Here is a 17,176-nt window from a genome sequence, read left to right on the forward strand (position 1 = left end):
CGAACACACCCTTAGTTCTGGAAGGAGTAATTCCAAAACTCAAATCAATTTTAAAGATCTACGCCACTTTTTGTCTGCAAATCACCCAGACAACTTATTTTTATGCGATTGGCTCGTAATAGCTTTTGAAACAGCTTTAAAATATTGTTGTATGGTAGTAACATGGATCAGGAAAAAATAGGTACCTGCTGCTGTCTGTGTGCTTGGTCGATTCTACCGCGCGAGAGCCCACCGCCACGCCACACCCACGGTAGCGGGCCCAGAAGAGGCGGCCTGCAGCGGAAACGGTCGGTCCCTGCTTTCCTCTCGTCCGCCTTCCTACCGCCGCCGCCGGCCCCGACCTCGAGCGCGGCGGCTATCGGCTAGCATTCGCGTTGGTTCATATCTACGGCGCCCAAGTTCCGATCGCCACCGCTTCCACATCGTAAGGTCCTCGAATCCCAACCCAATGCCCGCTCCGGATCGATCAAACATGACCTTTTTTTCCCAAATCCTCTCGCCTATTCAGCTATCCCCATTCCAAGCCAAACATCTTCCAGTCTCGACCAGCCGATCTGCTCAGCCATCGCATCCATGGAAACTCGCCCCATCGGCGCTTCATCAGCTTCCTTGTTCTAGCAACCCCTTTTACGCGCGCACGCGAGAACCAGACACAAGGACCACCCCAACCCAGCGCCCAGCGGCATCAAGCGTTCTTAAGTACCCGGAACCAGAAGGAGGAAGGGAACAAGTACAAGGTGACAAACTGACAAGGGGATTGTTGTGCTGGGGAGTGGAATTCACTCGGCCGCATCGCATGTGCGGGGTGGTTGGGGCTTGCCGGGGGGCGTGGCACGGCACCACGGCGCAATGCGACAGCGAGCTCGCATGTTGGGGGTCCTGGAGATCCAGTGTCGGCATCAGGGAGAGGGAGAGGGAGCCAGAGAGATGGAGGGGTTGGGTTGAGCTCTAATCAATTGGTGTGCTGATGGTGGGTTGGGAGAGCCTGAGCTCGCCATTGGAGTAATGGGGGTTTTTTTGGCGTGATTTGTTCAGTTGTTCGAGGTGGATGGACATTATTCTTCAGGAGGATCATTGGCTGCGAACTAGAATGTCGAACTACTGGCAGATTGAAAATGTTGACTGTTTGATTATTAATTGATAAGAACTGATATAAAATGGTTCGGTAGTTTCTTTCAGGTGTCAGGTAGGCTAGCAATTCATTCTCTACTGGCCCTTTTGTTTTGGCTCATGTACTTGCAGTTTACTGCGAAAAGGGCTTGCTGAGATAATATTGGGGTTCAAGTACACATTGATTAATAAGACATCCGGGGAGGTAAAGTACAAGTCTATACACTATACTAATGTGCATTCGGTTTGCACCTGCATGGGAAGGATGTTATGCAAGTAGCAGCACCTTCTGAATTATTTAGCACCAAAGTGGATTTGTGCCAGGTTGTTTGCTGAACTGCCTCTTTATGTTTGTTCTGCCTCTACAGTTCATTTTCAAATCCTTTTCAAATCCTTGTTGACTGTTTGGTTCTTAGTTGATGAGAAGAATTGATATAAAAGGGTTCAGTAGTTTCTTTCAGGTGTCAGGTAGGCTGGCAATTCATTCTCTATTGGCCCTTTTGCTTTGGCTCATACACTTACAGTTTACTGCGAAAAGGGATTGCTGAGATAATCTTGGGGTTCAACCGTTCAAGTATAGACCTTGATTAATGAGACACCTGAGGAGGTAAAGTACAAGTTTATAGTAGTTTGTACATTCGGTTTGCACCTGCATGGGAAGGATAGTTCTGTAAGTTGCAGTGCCTTATGAATTATTTAGCATCAGAGGTGGAGTTTGTCCTGGTTGTTCGCTGAACTGCCTCTTTATGTTTGTTCTGCACTTCATTCTTAAATCCGTGTGGTTGCCAATCAAACATGCTGCATAGAAGGGATAGTGGCACCTGCTAGTCCTTTCATCAAAGCCTGATGCAACAGTCACTTTTAGCAGTGCCTTACTCTCTTATGTGGAGCTGACAAGTTTGGGTTAGATGAACAGTCCACTCCGCATTTTGATGTACTCAATTAGGGCTTTCACATAGTTCCAGTAATAGTGAACTTGAGGACTATATTGTTTAATGTTGAATTGCTTCCACTGTCAGATAAGTTGACGACAACCTTGTATCATGCCCCCGGAAATGGAGTAATAATCAATTGGATTAAAAGTCTCACATTCACTATGGAGTGACATTTAATAGATTATTTTATAACAAGTAGGGGCTTGGCACACATAGAACATATTGAATGAATCTTGATCTTTCTAAATGTCGTAATACTATATGAAATGCTCTTTCTATAGCATGCAGTAAAATTTGGAAGCAAGAGACATTAATTTTGAAATTAAGATGAGCCTTGATACCCTGTTCTGTAGTTGAATATCTTGGCTATTTGATGTCCACTCCTTTTGAAATTTTGCTAGTGCTAGGTTAACTTACCTCATTGGGATGACTGCATGAAGCTGCAAAACATCATTGGTAATTTTCTTCATATTGGTTGTTCCTTTACTTTTTTGTGCCTTTGTTTAGCAACAAAAGTTTAAGTTGTTATTAGCTGTTGGGACTCTAGTAGATTACCTACCGAGGGAAAGTCCTACACTAGGGAATGCCAAAATAAACATCATTCTGTTGAACTCAGAGTATACTTGGTAAGTGAATACTGTAACACAGCCAAATTTATTAGATGCTTGTCTTTGTGCAAATTCAATGTGGCAGTTGACATTCACAATTGGGCCAAGTCCAATAAGCCAGCTTTTGTGCTCTTCCAAGTCCACTGGAACCTAATTTTGTCCGTCCATGTGATTCTGATACACTACAATCTTCAAGTGGTACTTACCGCCAGGAAGCTTCCACTGGTTCATCTAACTCATCTTAATAATCTGGAAAATATAATTTATTGGCATGGAAACCTTAGGCGTGATTTGTCTAGATAGAAGAAGAAGAGCTAGCATTATGACTTATGAGGCAAGCAACATTGTGGTTCTTTAAAAGCATAAGAAAAAAGTCATTTTTACCTATGTTGACACCTTTTTTGGCACGAGCCTGGCCTATGATGAGGCAGGGGAAGTAGCTGATGGAAGCCAGCCGATGTTGAAACGAAGTTGGCCGATTGGCCCATACGGCGTCGCAGCTGATGGAGCGGAATTGGTGCTGATGGATTGCGTCAACAAAAACGTTGTGTGGAGTCCGAGTCCTGTGCGAATCGTTTTGTTTTAGAAGGTTTGTCAAGTTATATGGTGTCGCGATCGACTAAACTTTATTAGCTTGGACTATAGATATTGGCCCACGGGCTTGTAAATCAAATATAATAATTACTTCTTCGTGATCGACTAGACTTTGTTAGCTTGGTCTATAAATATTGGCCTACGGGTTTATAATCAGACATACATCCAATCAAATATAACAATTACTTTTTTTTAACGGTGACTTCGCCAAACCCTAAGTTCCGCATTTTATTGAGTAAATTAGATTTTTGATTGACGGCGCATCGCTTCTTTCTCGATCTATTCATTCACCAGTTACCGATATTAGCTTTTCTTGCGAGATTAATTTTTTTAATCTTATTTAGTTCAGCTCTTATCACGGTTATCCAGTTTAGATTTATATATCTATCAGCTTCTACTGCAGTTTTATTATTTCAATCTACTTCGCCAAGCACAGCCGATATCTAGATCTAGGTGTTGTTTTCGAGGCATTATTAAGTAAATTAATATTGCTTCTACGGTTAAATCAGCTGACCCTAGCCGATTGCTTTTTGACCCAGATTCCTAGCTAATATCCCCTATGGAATGATTCGGAATACCAGCCGATACGTTCCAGAATTCTGATATTGCCTTATTCCTTATCAATTTACAGGTCAAATTGACAGGCACGCCTTGCACCTACGCGAAGCTAATTGGAGCCTGCGCCGAAGGAAAGCAAATCTTCCAACTTCTCGTGTGGGGTCACGTAGGAAGCCGACCGCTCGTTTTTTTTTGCGTCAACAACCTCCTTAAACCTCCTTAAACTTTGGCAAGAATTCGTGTTTCCTCCCTGAACAATGAAACCGTTCGCCTAAACTCCTAGGACTCGCAATACCGGATACATGACCTCCTTGGTTGGCTTCTCTCGGTGCTTTTCTTATTTTTTTATATTTATTTTGGTTGAATCTTTGAAAAATTATAGTAAATAAAAAAATCACAAAATGAAAAATCCAATTGTTTTGACTACATATGAGTAGATCTATGTAGTGAACGTCAAAAAATTTATTGTATTTTTAGATATATACTTTTCTATAATTAATTCATAGCTACAGTTTCTATGATCCAATTATGGTGAAATTTTTACGGTAGACTAATCATTATATGCTCATAGGATCATATATATATATATATGCTTGAGCAGCACCCGTTGAAAATGATAATGTGGAGAATGGGCCTGATCGGCCTGGAGGCTTTGTTGGGGCAAAGCCCATCTGACTTCTTCGCACACGGCCCACCCTTCTCCCCGAAGACGTTGACACGCCAACAGCCCAACACCGTGACCTGAAGCCGTGTCAAATATCAGCTTCAACTGACAGGTGGGACCAGCGGCTCCTGGCCCCACTTCGTAGTTGCCTATTGCAATTTGCAAGCAACAATCCGACCCAACACGATTACGCGACGAGATTTGCCAATCAAATCAATCACCCTCATCTTCATGTAGCGATTCTGAGTCCCAATCCGGGCGTCGACACAGTCGCGGGTCCGCTTCAATCCCCGATGGAGCCCTCGCCATCCTCCTCCTCGCCGCCGCCCGCGCGCCGGTGGCCGCCGGAGGTGAGGAGGGTGCGGAAGCGGGCGCTGGAGGAGGTGCTGGAGCAGGTCCAGCGGGCGGTCGAGATGCTTCGCGATGCCGACCCTGATCTCGGCGTGTCCCTCCTCTCGGAGGACACCGGAGCGGCGCCGCCGGAGGGCGAGGACCGCAAGGGCGGTACCGGTGACGATGCAGATGACGGGGCGACGTCGTCGGTGGCGAGTGACTCCGACTACGAGACGGCCCAGGTGAGCAGACAGGCGTCGTCGTGATCCCTCACGAGTCACGGCCTCACGGGTTCTTCTAGGCAGGTCGAGGATTTCGGGAACTAGTATATGATTTTGATTTCCGAAGCATAAGTCGTTGCAGCAGGCGTAACTGATGGTGATTGGTAAATTACGATGATCTAACTGAATTATCTACAGTTTAAGTTTGGACACTACAAACCAAAACTAAACACTCCACAAATATCTGAGATGGATGCGTGTTTCGAAATTACTGAAGTACCGTTGTCACTGTTTATGCGCTGTGGTGAGACTAAAAAGGTCTTTGTTGTTTCAGTAGCTTGTTGGGTGGATTCAGGCTATTGTCAACCCTTTGGTAAATTTAGTAGAAAGCATTATGTGCATTTGCATCACTGCCAGTTCGATGCTGATTGCGAATGCCGTTCTGACTTTGGTGACTACTAGGGTATATTTTCTGTCAGTAGTGTTGTTGTTAGGTAGTTTGCAAGTGTGGAAATACAGGTACAGCATGAAACAATAAATGACTTCAGACCTTCCTGATAAGGTTATGTGTGATATGTGGCATATATACTTGTCCAAAATATGTAAATAAACATTTTGGTGCCTGTGTCTCAGATGCTGGAAGTACAGTATGTTGTTAGTTTGGGGAAGTCATGTATGCAGTATGCCAATATCCCTAATATGTTTCCAATTTCCTGTCTGGAATGTGGGGTGAACAGTCTTGTTTCACTTAACAGAAATCTCTTTCTGGAGTGACAAGGCGACACAGAATTTTTCACATAGTTCATATCCTCTGATGCTGCCCTAAAATTTAAACCACTTGCCTTTACCTTGCAGATGTGTGACCTTCTTAAATCTAAGGTTGAATCGCTTGAGTTTCTTAAAAAGCTCGAGGGTATTCAGAAGTCAGTATATCAAGATGGTGCAGGTACGCCTCTGCTAGATGAACATATTATATTACTAAAAGTCATGTAAGTATGTCCAGCTGAAATTACTATTGTAGTGGATATGAACTCAGATGTGTTCCTTACTTTCCTGTTCCTTTTCACTCTAATTTCCCTGAATTGGTGATCACTATTCTTAAAAAAGTTCGCTGTTCTTTGGCACAGTTGAACCTGATATATCATGGGATATAGTGAAGGCAGTGGATTTGTGGGAAGATGATGACCCAGATGATGGGTATGTTCTTGTTAAGCAGGAGGACGTAGTTGATGGGATCACTTCCTTTATGGCCGCATACTTGTTATCGCTCAAAAAAACTAAGGTAGATATTTCCTTTACCTGATGCTGCATGGGGAGTTTTATGTCTCCTTGTATGAGTGGTTCTTAATGCTGAGTTTCATGTTGTGCAGGACCTGTCTCCTGATCAACTTCAGAATGGTTAGTTCCTCGTTTCTTATTAAGATGAATGGTTAGATCATATTTTGATTGGATATTCTGCCATTCTTCTACCAGCGCTTCAGAAAACATTTTCAGCTGAAAAGAAGAAAAGCAGAATCAGGAAGGCCTGGGATGGGACTAAAGTCATTTATAATGTTGCTTCATGGGGCGCTACAGCTGTTGGGTAAGTTTTTCGTAAAGTAACCTTGGACACGAATATTCTCTATAGTATTATTCTTCTCGCATGATTATCATTTCCAAGTTGAATGAAGAACTGGGGCCTGGGGGTGCTGGTCTTGGCCCTCCCATCTCCATATAGTTATGAAAATAATGTTTCTGTACCCGGTTATGCAGCGTCTACAATAACCAAGCATTACTTACGGTCGCAACTACAGCCTTTCGGACGTCCTACCGTGTGATATCCAAGTTTCTGTGAATATTGTGTCAACAGCTATGTTACAGTTAATCGCGCGTGCTTTCCATTGTTCAGGTAGAGGATAATACAAAACTTGAAATCATTTGTTTAGTACGTTCTGATGCTGGGAACCTGTGTTGGCGAGTGAGATAATGATTTACAGTACAATTGTTATATTTAGCATTAGTATATCACTCAACTGTAAATATTCCATTCGTTTGAATAAAACTTTGTACCAGAAAAACTCAACTTGCCCGAGTTATTCAGAAATATTCTTGCTGTTTCTGTTGCCCTGTATCAAACGGAATGAAACGTGAAATCTTGGCATTGACCTGCTTGAGCCGGAAGCATGGATAATTGGATATGGATGAGAAGATGCCACAGCAAAGCAGATGCTCAGATGATGCCAAAAGCATATTCGGATGGAAGATGCGTTTAAACGAACGTAAGTAATGCGGGTACCTTTCTGCATCCCTTTGTATTTTGTATGTAAAGGGAGACCCAAGGGGAAAAAACAATTCTAAGTTGCAGCAACCGTGTCACAGTCAAACAAGAAACTAATGGGTAATGGCACATCAGGAACACGCACGCATGGCCTCACCATCGTGCTGCTCTTTTATTCCAACACAATTTTACACCGATTCAGACCGCCCTGAATCTATGCAGCCTGCATGTCTTCTTCATCTACATTGCATTCTCCGAGATAAACCTTGATGCTGCGAGGAGAACCGCAGCTGCCTTCTGCTATAAGTGCTCTGTCGTTCGCAGCCATGTGCTGGATTATTTTGTAGATCATCTCGATCTGAGGGAGCAGGCGTAGAGCATGAGTTAGCAGCCAGTCTATGCAGATGAAAATAGGTGAAACTGTGAGGTGTGCATGGTCAGAACAGACAAGGGGAGCAGACGCGAAACTTACATCTTCTGGGCAATGACAGCGATCTGCAATTTCATCTAGGGTCAATGCTTCGGCAGGGTCCTTGCAGCTGGGAGACAACAAGTACAAAAATCAGCAGGAATCCCGTAACTCTACTATAACATTCATGAACAATCGATGGGGGAGTGAATTAAGGATATGTCATATACTCATGTGTAAACAAACTTAAGTGAAGTCATTTCATATACAAATTGTGTCCTTTTTTGCGCTGATGATTTGAGTTTCTGTCATGTGCAGAAATTGGAATTTGAAAACAACAAAAATTGTTTCATGAGTAAGGAAAGGTTGAGCTATACTGAAATACAAGCCACAGATTTATATTTGTTAGAATATTGATTTTTTCGACTCAGGATGTCTAACTGCTAAAAAAGCAGGCTGCTATCTGTAATTTTGCAGCCTCATGAGAACTATTAATAAGACGGCAATTGCAATTCTTTTTTTCAAGTCTATATATGTCGAACATCTAAAAGGCCTTCGATAAGAGTCTCAGGAGAAAACAGAAAAGGGGCATTATCACAGTTGTGGGGTGATGTGCACTTTTAGTGATCTAAGGAAATACCAATACCTTCTCAAAGCATCATAGCTAGAAATATGACCCAAAAATACGCACAGCGACAGTGAACCACTTCATAGACAAACAGTAATAAAAAAAACACAAATAAGAGATTCCATACGTGGCCTCATTTAGTACAGTCAGCACCCTTTTCTGAAGTGCCAGTACTTCTCCAGCTGCCTTTTTCCCAGCCTCAACACCTGTAGATCATATAGCCCACACATAAATACATACAGCAAAAAAGCTTAATGAATACTGAGCTACATAACTTTGTCTTGAGAAGCATACCAGGCTGATGATAGGCGTTGATATTTACCAAAGAAGCATAAATCCCCACAGCACGTTCATAAAGTGCAACCAGTGCTCCAACAGCTCTAGGAGTTACTTCTTGAACAGTAACAGAGATGGATTCCCGGTCATTTGCATAAAGAGCAGAACGGGTTCCCTGTAAAATATTGTATACCTCTGTCATCTCTATCGTAGACAAATCAATACAATTTTCTCTCTTCAAAGTTCAAGGCTGACCTGTAACATCCCAAACAAATAGTCACCGCATGTGACTCCAGGTTCAAGCTCCCAATCATGACCAGGAGGCCTGTCACGCAAGACCTCAATAAAAGTAACGAAGAAGTTGTGTACACCTTCTCTCAGCTGCTGAATGTAACTGTGATCATTAAATAATTCATTAGATCCTGCAATTTAACTATATACACTTAGTGCCTGATTAACCTGTCATAGGAAAAATGAGCACACACTTACGCATGCTGGTCAGTGCTTCCTTTGTTACCATATACAGTTAGCCCTTGATTAACCTGTCATAGGAAAAAATTCTATGCTAAAAAAACAGTAATGAATATAGAATCTGAAACCTAGTGATTCAGAAACATCAGTTACAGTAAATTTACTAGAATATGGAAGACATTTTTTACCCGGTTGCCATCCAGGTCGAATTCTTTCCCAAGAGATTCCATGACAAGTTGTTGCAAATATCTACTCAGAAGTAGCAAACTATCTTTGTAAGGAAGCACAACCATATCCTGAAAGAGAGGGAAGTCAAAACAGTAAGGAGAGTACTAAGAACAAATCATCAATAGAAGAAGCTACAACTAACGAAGCTGCAAACCTTCTTGCCTATCCCTTCTGATGCCCAGTACCAACATAATGCAAGCAATGCTGCGGGATTTTCTTTAACCTGTTTCAAGGAAGACCATATTAGACACATTCTTGATAGATGACCATAGAGTTTAACTGTAAATTGTCCATGTTCTTATAATATCATACCACAGTGTTCCTGGTTTCCTCATCCATTAAAGCTGCGCCAACTAGCATTTCCTTGATATCAATACCCTGGACAGCCCCTCATGTGTTAACTTGAAAGCATGTGGAATCAACATGAAGGAAAAATGGGAAAGCACTGACCTGCAATGCTGCTGGAAGTAAACCCACAGCTGACATTTCCGAAGTTCTGCCACCGACCCAGTCAAACATAGGAAATCGAGCTAACCATCCCTCTATTCTGGCAGTGTTATCCAACAGAGAATTTTCTTGAGTAATTGCAACACCCTGCAAAACAAACCGTGCTGTCAAATAATGAATTGTTCACGCAGTCACAGATCAAACATGTGGAAAAAGTGCATGAACCAACACAAATTGACTGCCCATGAACTACATGTAACAAAATCATAAAAATCAAGCAAGAACCTGAGGTCAAAACCTGTTTCGAGAATTCCAGCCCCGCATCTCGGAAGGCTTTCTGTACTTCCAGTAGACCATTGCGGGTTTCAGGTGTGCCTCCACTCTGTAAAAATAAACAGTACCATAAATAAGTTCACAATACAGCTGGAAGAAGATCGACAAACTAAGCAGATTTGGGATTTTTCTGTACCTTAGAAATGACAATTACAAGAGTAGTCGCTAGCTCAGGTCCTAGCTGAGCAATTTGATGATCAATCCCAGCAGGATCAGTGTTGTCAATAAACCTTATCTGAGAAATAAGCATAATAAGTGGTAAATCTTACAACTGACCAGAATCTTAAATCCACAGGATAGACAAATGCAATTAAAGTGCATTGCTTGGATTATGACTTAGGGGCATACCTTCAATGGAGGGTTATCAGGTGCAAGTGCCTCAGCGACAAATTGAGGGCCCAAAGCTGACCCTCCGATTCCTATAGAAAGGATTGAAGTGAAGCGACCAGATGGCGATTGAATCTGCATTTACAACATGTTATAAGCCATCAGCACAAGAAGGAATGTGCCAAAAGTCTCAATAAGATAAATAGCACATATCTATTGCATAATGCACATTCCTAAAGTCCAAAGCACAGTTACGGTTTATCATGTCACATCTTCAGTATAGTGGAGTCGATTATATGCAGGTATGCTCTGCCCTCTCATGATGGCATATCCCAACATTTTGTAACACAGGACTACCCATATAAAAAAAGTGAAGAGACACTTGTAATCAACTTCTACAATCTCGTCCCCTAAATTGTTCCAGGTGCTTTTCTCAGTCAGATAAAAATATGTGTAACTGGCAACATTTCTCGGACAGCTTGAGATTCCATCCTGTTACCGAATCGCCCTGAAAATGAGGTTTTCTAATGGATGGAACAAAAAATGCTAGAGTAGCTCTGCAAACCAAGCATGCTATGCAATCCAGACTCTGCAGCAGAAACAATTGCAAGTATGTCGCGCAAATTGAAATGGGAAATTTTGCAGCGACCTTGCCGGAGACGATGTCTTGGGAGAAGGCGAGGACGCTGTCGAGCGCGGTCTCGATCTTGTTGCGGAGGAAGGAGTTGGGTGCGAGGGACGGGTCGCGGAGCCAGTAGTGCCCCACCATGCGGCCCTCGTCGGGGTTGGCGATGGCGCCCTTCTCGAGCTCCCGCATGGCGGCGAAGGCGCGCTGCATCCGCGGCTCCATCTGCTGCAGGAACTCCTCCGTGAACCCCATCCGGCTGACGTCGACGAAGAGGCCGAGCTCCTTGTGCTGGTAGAGCCACTCGACGTAGCGCTCCCACAGCTTGATCGGGTCCTTCTCCACCGCGCGGCGGCCGCCGCTGCCGTTCGCCTCCGCCGCGGAGCCCAGCGGCTGGGCCGGGGTCGGGGCGGAGTTGGATGAGCGGGAGAGGTCGGCGATGGAGTGGGGCGCGCGGAGGCGGAGGTGGGAGGGGCGGAGCAGGAGGTGCCGCCGCAGCCGCAGCCGGCACGCAGCGGACGAGGGCGGCGCCGCCGCGCCGGAGATGGACGCCATCGTCGCAGCAGGTGGCGGTGGTGGTGGGCCCCTCGCTCGGTCTCGCCTCACGGGCTCACGCACATCCGCCGCCTCCTAAGAGAGGGTTTAGTTTTGAGGGGGAGGAGTCCTCGAGGTGGAGTTGGTGGCCTCGCTGGGCTTGGCTTTATTTGGGAATTGGGAGAGGAAGACGAAGGCGGCCCTCAAAAAAACAAAAAAGAAAAAGAAAAGGAAGACGAAGGCGGAAGAGACCGTCCACGTCAGCTGCGTCACCTGGGTGGCCCACCCGTCGGCCACCTTGGATACCCCACTTGCCAGGGGTGGGCTCGCAACCCCCGGGGGAACGAGGCGTTCTCCATTTCTCCGTGAGGGGTCATGCGGTCAGCACGTGCGAGCGACGGCGAGGGGGGTGGCCGCCGCGCGTGTGGGGGAGTTGAGTTCCGCTGTCGCCGGCCGGGGGCGAGGGAAAAATCGGAGACACTCAAAATCGGAACGGCGGAGACGCCGAGACGGCGAGAGGTGGTGGCTGGCCGCGGCTCCGCGAATTTCGCGTGGGCCCGGGGATCTTTTCGTGACGGGAACGGGCCGGGTGCCGCGGAGATATTTGCACCTGGGGTTCTCTTCGTGTTTTCTTGCGTCAGTTGCAGTTTGTATTTTCTTGAAATTTGCTGGTTCCGGGCTCGTCGACGGCGACCCCCGGTGAGGGGGGATGCGAATATAGCAGTCTCCGTTCTCTGCTGTGGAGAAAAGAAAAACTTGAAGCGCTGGTCGCCGTGGAATTGTGGTCTGATTGTGACGGCACTTTTGTTCTCTTTTTCGTGTGTTTGAGGCCAGCGATTTCGACGTTCATTTCACAGGCTTTCTTTTTTGGAACTTGTTGGCAGGCTGGATCCCCTTCCGCTAGGCTTTTTGTTCTGAACGTGGATGTTTCCCACACTTCTTACAAACTGTTCCGAGGGTAACTCCTGCATGTGAAACAAAAGCCTTTGGTTTCATTAACAACCTACGTATACCTTTTGATAATAGTTTATGATGGATCTCGACTGCCTGATTGCCAGTCTCCAGTGGTCAGATCCATACATTTGCTACCCCATGCAAACGCTAATGGCCGTTTAGTTCGATCTTGCTATCTGACTGCCTCCTCCCTGATCTGACGGGCTAACTGACCCCTTCCCTATTCCGAGTGCTTCATGGCTCTCGAGGGAAACAGTGTTTCTCAGATGCTTCCTGCTTCAATCACCAAGCAACCACTACGCTGCCCCTCTGACCTTTCTGCAACCGCAAGAGTCAAACACGAAACTGTAGGCGAGAGCGGAAACCAGAACACCAAGAGCAACAGAACAGAAGACCTGTATCGGCAGGAACAAAGGGGACATTTTCTGTACTATATTCAGAAAAGAGAACTGAGAACATAATTGGTTGGTGAGCGGTGGCGAAAGCTTTATTTTCAGCACCAACCAGATCGTAAGCGGGGTCAGAGGAGCCTATTGCACAACTCATCATTGAAAGGTACTGCACCCACCTTACGCACGGCACGGCACGACCCTGGAAGGATAGCCGCCTCAAATGGGTCCGCAGAGCACGCAAAGAAATTGTGCAAAACAGAATGCCATCGGCCCATCGCCATCGCAGCCTGCCCTTTACCTAAATTAACTGGAAATGCCACATCACAACTACCACTTTTCGATGCAAAGAAAATTGTGCAAAACAGAATGCCATCGCAGTCTGCCCTTTACCTAAATTAATTGGAAATGCCACGACGCAACAACCACTTTCTCGATTAGAAGGAAAGGTCCAAAAAAACGTTGTACTAATTATTCAGAACAATGTCTTCATTAGACCCAAGTACAGCTTAACGGAATATAAGAGTTATGCTCAGTTGTCATGAGACCCTAATATTTGCTTCTTGATGGAGCTAACTCTGGTGATAAGTTCATCACGGTTCTCCTGCACAAAAAAAAACACACTGAAATATCACTACTGGAGGTATTGAATGGACGTGCATATTTCTAATGGAGCATGAATAATCACCTTGAATATCAAATATCTCGATGTGAACCAAATTGTGAAGCCAAGGCCAACAACTTCCATCACCTGAGGAACCTGCTCATCCAAAACAATCATCATATTGGTGGGCGACACTATCCATCAAATTCCAGTCATTGGTCAAACCACCCCAAGTAATACTCCAGCAGGCTCAAATCTATCAGTAATTTCATTTCTGTGTGGCTACTTATATAGTGCTATTTCGAGTATTGAATTGAAATATCACATACACAAAGAAGAGAGAGCTACAAACCAAAGGGACTGAATCAAGTGCAGAAACCACAATCGATGATATCCAAATTGCAACAACAGCAGACGTGCCATATACGAGAGCGGAATATGATTTGTCGGAGTCCAACTGCACAAGAATAGTTTTTAGAATTACACATAACAGGTAAGAAATCAGAAACTGCATCCATGCTTAATCTATCAAATGGGATCAAAGATTACAAAGCCAGTGGTAACTAGTCAGTTGCTGTTGGTAACTGACCAGGCGGGCCTGGACTAATAACTTAATACCAGCCCACCAGGTTCTAAATTCAAATTCAAATTCTGGGTTTAAAATCTTTGAAGGAATTGTAGCTTTCTTTCTTTCACTAAAGCTAATTGAAGTATATTAGTGTAAAACTAATCAAGTTTATCTGCTGTCACAGTAAGAGGAGCCTATTGTATTTACATGATAGTGTGCACAACCAGCAACCTTTGGCACACTCAAGGCACTAGAAATGTCAAACTTTGCTGTGTTGAAAATTTGTTCCTTAAGAAACATATGTCAGGACCAATATTTAGGCATTTGCAATATTTATTCTATATACAATATAATATGATAATCAAATAATCATGGTTTCTTATTCATTGGTAGTCGATTCCCAGAATTCCATTAATTTGCAACAACATTACAAATGCCTAGCATAAAGTTATGAAAGTAAACTGCAAAATGTAAAAACATAGCAAAGCAAGGCAGAAACCAAGGTCTGTTAAGTATTAAGTAATAGAACACTATCAAACCACAACAAACCGGCAGACAGTTTTGATCAGTTCAATGATAGGAAAAGACATAGTCCCAGAAACGCATGCAAAGTCCATTCCCCTCCACTAGTTGTGACTATATTGATGCAGGTCCTCCATTGTCCAAGCCTCCAAGGTGGTTATCCCCATCCCCCAGCACTTACCAGTTACCAGTGAGTGATTAATCTGTCAGCATTGCAGTTTTTATCAACTGAAAAGATGTGAATGATTTGACGTGACCAGACAACAGAAATTCTGAATCTAAGATGACTTTCTTTGTTGCTAATTACGCCAATGACAAAGGATTTCTGAATTATTGAGAATGTCTCATAAAGATATTTTTTCGTATTTTGTCCAAGATGTCTCACGACTCATTTGTTCTCTGATGCCTTAAAAAAAGGTTGCATGAAAGGTTTCTTCTATGAAAAGAGAACATGAGTGCACTCAGTTATGGCATCAGTTGTAATATATATAGAGCACAACAGCAAACACAACGATTTGGTTCATCATGATAACCATCAACCATCTTCAAAACACTGACATTAGATCAAAACGCATACATCTCAGTACCACCTTTACAAAAACTCGATAGACATGGTGATTAGTGATTGGTGGCCTGCGTGCTCTCTATTTTCTGGAACAAATCAGCTGCAGCTCTATAGTTCGCAATCATTTCGATGCTGTTCAATATGCTACAAACCTTGTATAAATCCGATTTTTAAATCGTTAGATGATATGCTCTTGGGTAGTTAACATAGGCAGATAGGAATTCTAAGGAAAACATGGTGTCATACCATTAGAAGATACCCACTTTAGTATTTCATAACACTGAAAGATCTTGACACACTTTATTGCCATTTGAAGTCCCTGCGCTTGGGGGGGGGGGGGGGGGGTTTACCATTCCATCCATTTTATCATGCTCGTTCATTTTACCATAACAGAACGATCCCCAGAAATCCATTAATTTGCAACGACATTACAAATGCCTAGCATAAAGTTATGAAAGTAAACTATATAATGTAAAAAACATAGCAAAGCAAGGCAGCAACCAAGGTCTGCTAAGTATTAAGTAACAGAACACTATCAAACTACAATAAACCGGCAGACAGTTTTGTCATTAAAACCATCAACCATTCTCTAAACACCAGCAGTAGATTAAAAAGCATGCATCTCAATACCACCTTAACGAAAAATCGATACCCATGGTGATTAGTGGCTTGCGTGCTCTCTATTTTCTGGAACAAATCAACTGCAGCTTTGTAGCATCTCAGTGCCACCTTTGCAATTCGATAACCATGGTGATTACTGATTGGTGGCTTGCATGACATCTATTTTTGGGAACAAATATGCTGCGGGTTTGTAGTTTGCAGTCATTTCGATACTGTTACAAACCTTGTATAATCAAAACATGGAATAAAGCATGAATAACTTCTCTCCTGCATAAGCAATTTAGTATCGACATGCTGCTCTAGCCACAACACATTTTCCACCTCAAGCCAACACAACCATTTCAAATCCACAACACGACAAGTTCAGAAGCAATCGGTTGCGCGCGCTCACCTCGACGCCGATCTGGTTGAGAACGTCCCACGAGACCGGCTCGCTCCGCACTTCCTCTTCCTTCTCCTCCTCCTCCTCCTTCGCCGCACCGGCCACACCCCGGCCGAACCCCTCCCACCCGTCCCGATTCGCCGACGTCGGCGCCGCGGGCTTCTCTGAGAGCAGGGCCCCGAAGTCGTCGGAGTCCTTCGCCCGCAAGGAAAGCGAGGCCCCGCCGCGGCCGCCTAAGCCTTCGGGTAGCAAAAGCGAAACTAGGGTTTTAGCTCTGCCGGCACCAGTGGGATCCGAACCAACGGTAGCGGGGGCGGCGAAGCGTTACCTTGCTTGAGCTGCTTGGGCCGCGAGGTCGGCGAGGGTCGCGGAGGGAGGACGCGCACGAGCCCGGCGCGAGCGGCGAGAGCCATCGCTGCAGGAGTAGCTTGAGCTCTGCTTTTCCCCCACTTTTCGCTCGGGTTTTCCTGTGGCGAGGTTTTTGGGGAGCTTGGCGGCGCCGCTTCGTCTCCGTAGTCTGTCTGGACACTGCAGCAAGCGGAGCGCCGCGTGTGCCGACTGCCGAGGCGTTTGGTTCGGTGCGCAGCGAGGCAGGCGCTTCGAGTGGGGGACTGGGTAGGCGACTTGTCTGTGCGTCCGCGTGGCGCGCTGTGCTTTCTTCCTTTTGGGCCGTGGAAGAGGCAAGGTTTGGGGCGTCTTCTTCTGACACGCGTAATAATGATGGGGCCGCCATCATCCAGGTTGGGAAAACTTCTTGGGCCGAAGACATCTTAGGACCTGGGTATGTATACGGCCCAGGTTACGTATCTCCTGACTCCTTCCAGCACTGCCATATCGCTTCCGCCAGAGTGGCTGCGTATTGTTGCTTTGCTTGCTTGTTGTTAGCACCGCAAACTGCTGCAAAGCATTCCATCATCGAAACATTCGATCAAGCATTCACCTCCTAAACACTTTCTGAAACTCAAAGCATCCCATTCCCCTTTTGCGTCTTATAGTGCGGTGCCGGTAGCCAT

The 17,176-nt window shown here is 44.9% G+C and overlaps 3 protein-coding genes and 1 long non-coding RNA gene across 4 annotated transcripts; 2 read left to right on the plus strand and 2 right to left on the minus strand.

The window, feature by feature from the left end:
• The first annotated feature begins 324 nt into the window (after positions 1-324).
• Positions 325-3,350, plus strand: LOC112883066. Its single transcript, XR_003226753.1, has 2 exons — positions 325-1,434; positions 1,572-3,350. It is a non-coding gene; the product is annotated as an uncharacterized LOC112883066 (long non-coding RNA).
• A 1,263-nt stretch (positions 3,351-4,613) lies between these two features.
• On the plus strand, positions 4,614-7,119 carry LOC112883063. Its single transcript, XM_025948282.1, has 6 exons — positions 4,614-5,044; positions 5,879-5,969; positions 6,151-6,305; positions 6,394-6,421; positions 6,497-6,605; positions 6,776-7,119. The coding sequence occupies exons 1-6, from the start codon at positions 4,763-4,765 to the stop codon at positions 6,855-6,857; spliced, it is 747 nt and encodes a 248-aa protein (XP_025804067.1). The 5' UTR covers positions 4,614-4,762; the 3' UTR covers positions 6,858-7,119.
• Positions 7,120-7,270: 151 nt separating this feature from the next.
• Positions 7,271-11,718, minus strand: LOC112883059 (glucose-6-phosphate isomerase 1, chloroplastic). The gene is made up of 14 exons (XM_025948279.1): positions 11,049-11,718; positions 10,421-10,534; positions 10,209-10,307; positions 10,038-10,121; positions 9,743-9,886; positions 9,605-9,670; positions 9,447-9,515; positions 9,253-9,360; positions 9,083-9,135; positions 8,849-8,987; positions 8,612-8,768; positions 8,445-8,523; positions 7,753-7,819; positions 7,271-7,638 (listed from the first exon to the last, which is right to left on the minus strand). The coding sequence occupies exons 1-14, from the start codon at positions 11,577-11,579 to the stop codon at positions 7,495-7,497; spliced, it is 1,854 nt and encodes a 617-aa protein (XP_025804064.1). The 5' UTR covers positions 11,580-11,718; the 3' UTR covers positions 7,271-7,494.
• A 1,581-nt stretch (positions 11,719-13,299) lies between these two features.
• On the minus strand, positions 13,300-16,745 carry LOC112883065 (protein CURVATURE THYLAKOID 1D, chloroplastic-like). Its single transcript, XM_025948285.1, has 5 exons — positions 16,492-16,745; positions 16,173-16,402; positions 13,858-13,962; positions 13,590-13,661; positions 13,300-13,505 (listed from the first exon to the last, which is right to left on the minus strand). The coding sequence occupies exons 1-5, from the start codon at positions 16,574-16,576 to the stop codon at positions 13,434-13,436; spliced, it is 564 nt and encodes a 187-aa protein (XP_025804070.1). The 5' UTR covers positions 16,577-16,745; the 3' UTR covers positions 13,300-13,433.
• Between the last annotated feature and the right edge of the window lie 431 nt (positions 16,746-17,176).

Source organism: Panicum hallii, chromosome 2, assembly GCF_002211085.1.
Source record: "Panicum hallii strain FIL2 chromosome 2, PHallii_v3.1, whole genome shotgun sequence".
Lineage (NCBI taxonomy): Eukaryota > Viridiplantae > Streptophyta > Magnoliopsida > Poales > Poaceae > Panicum > Panicum hallii.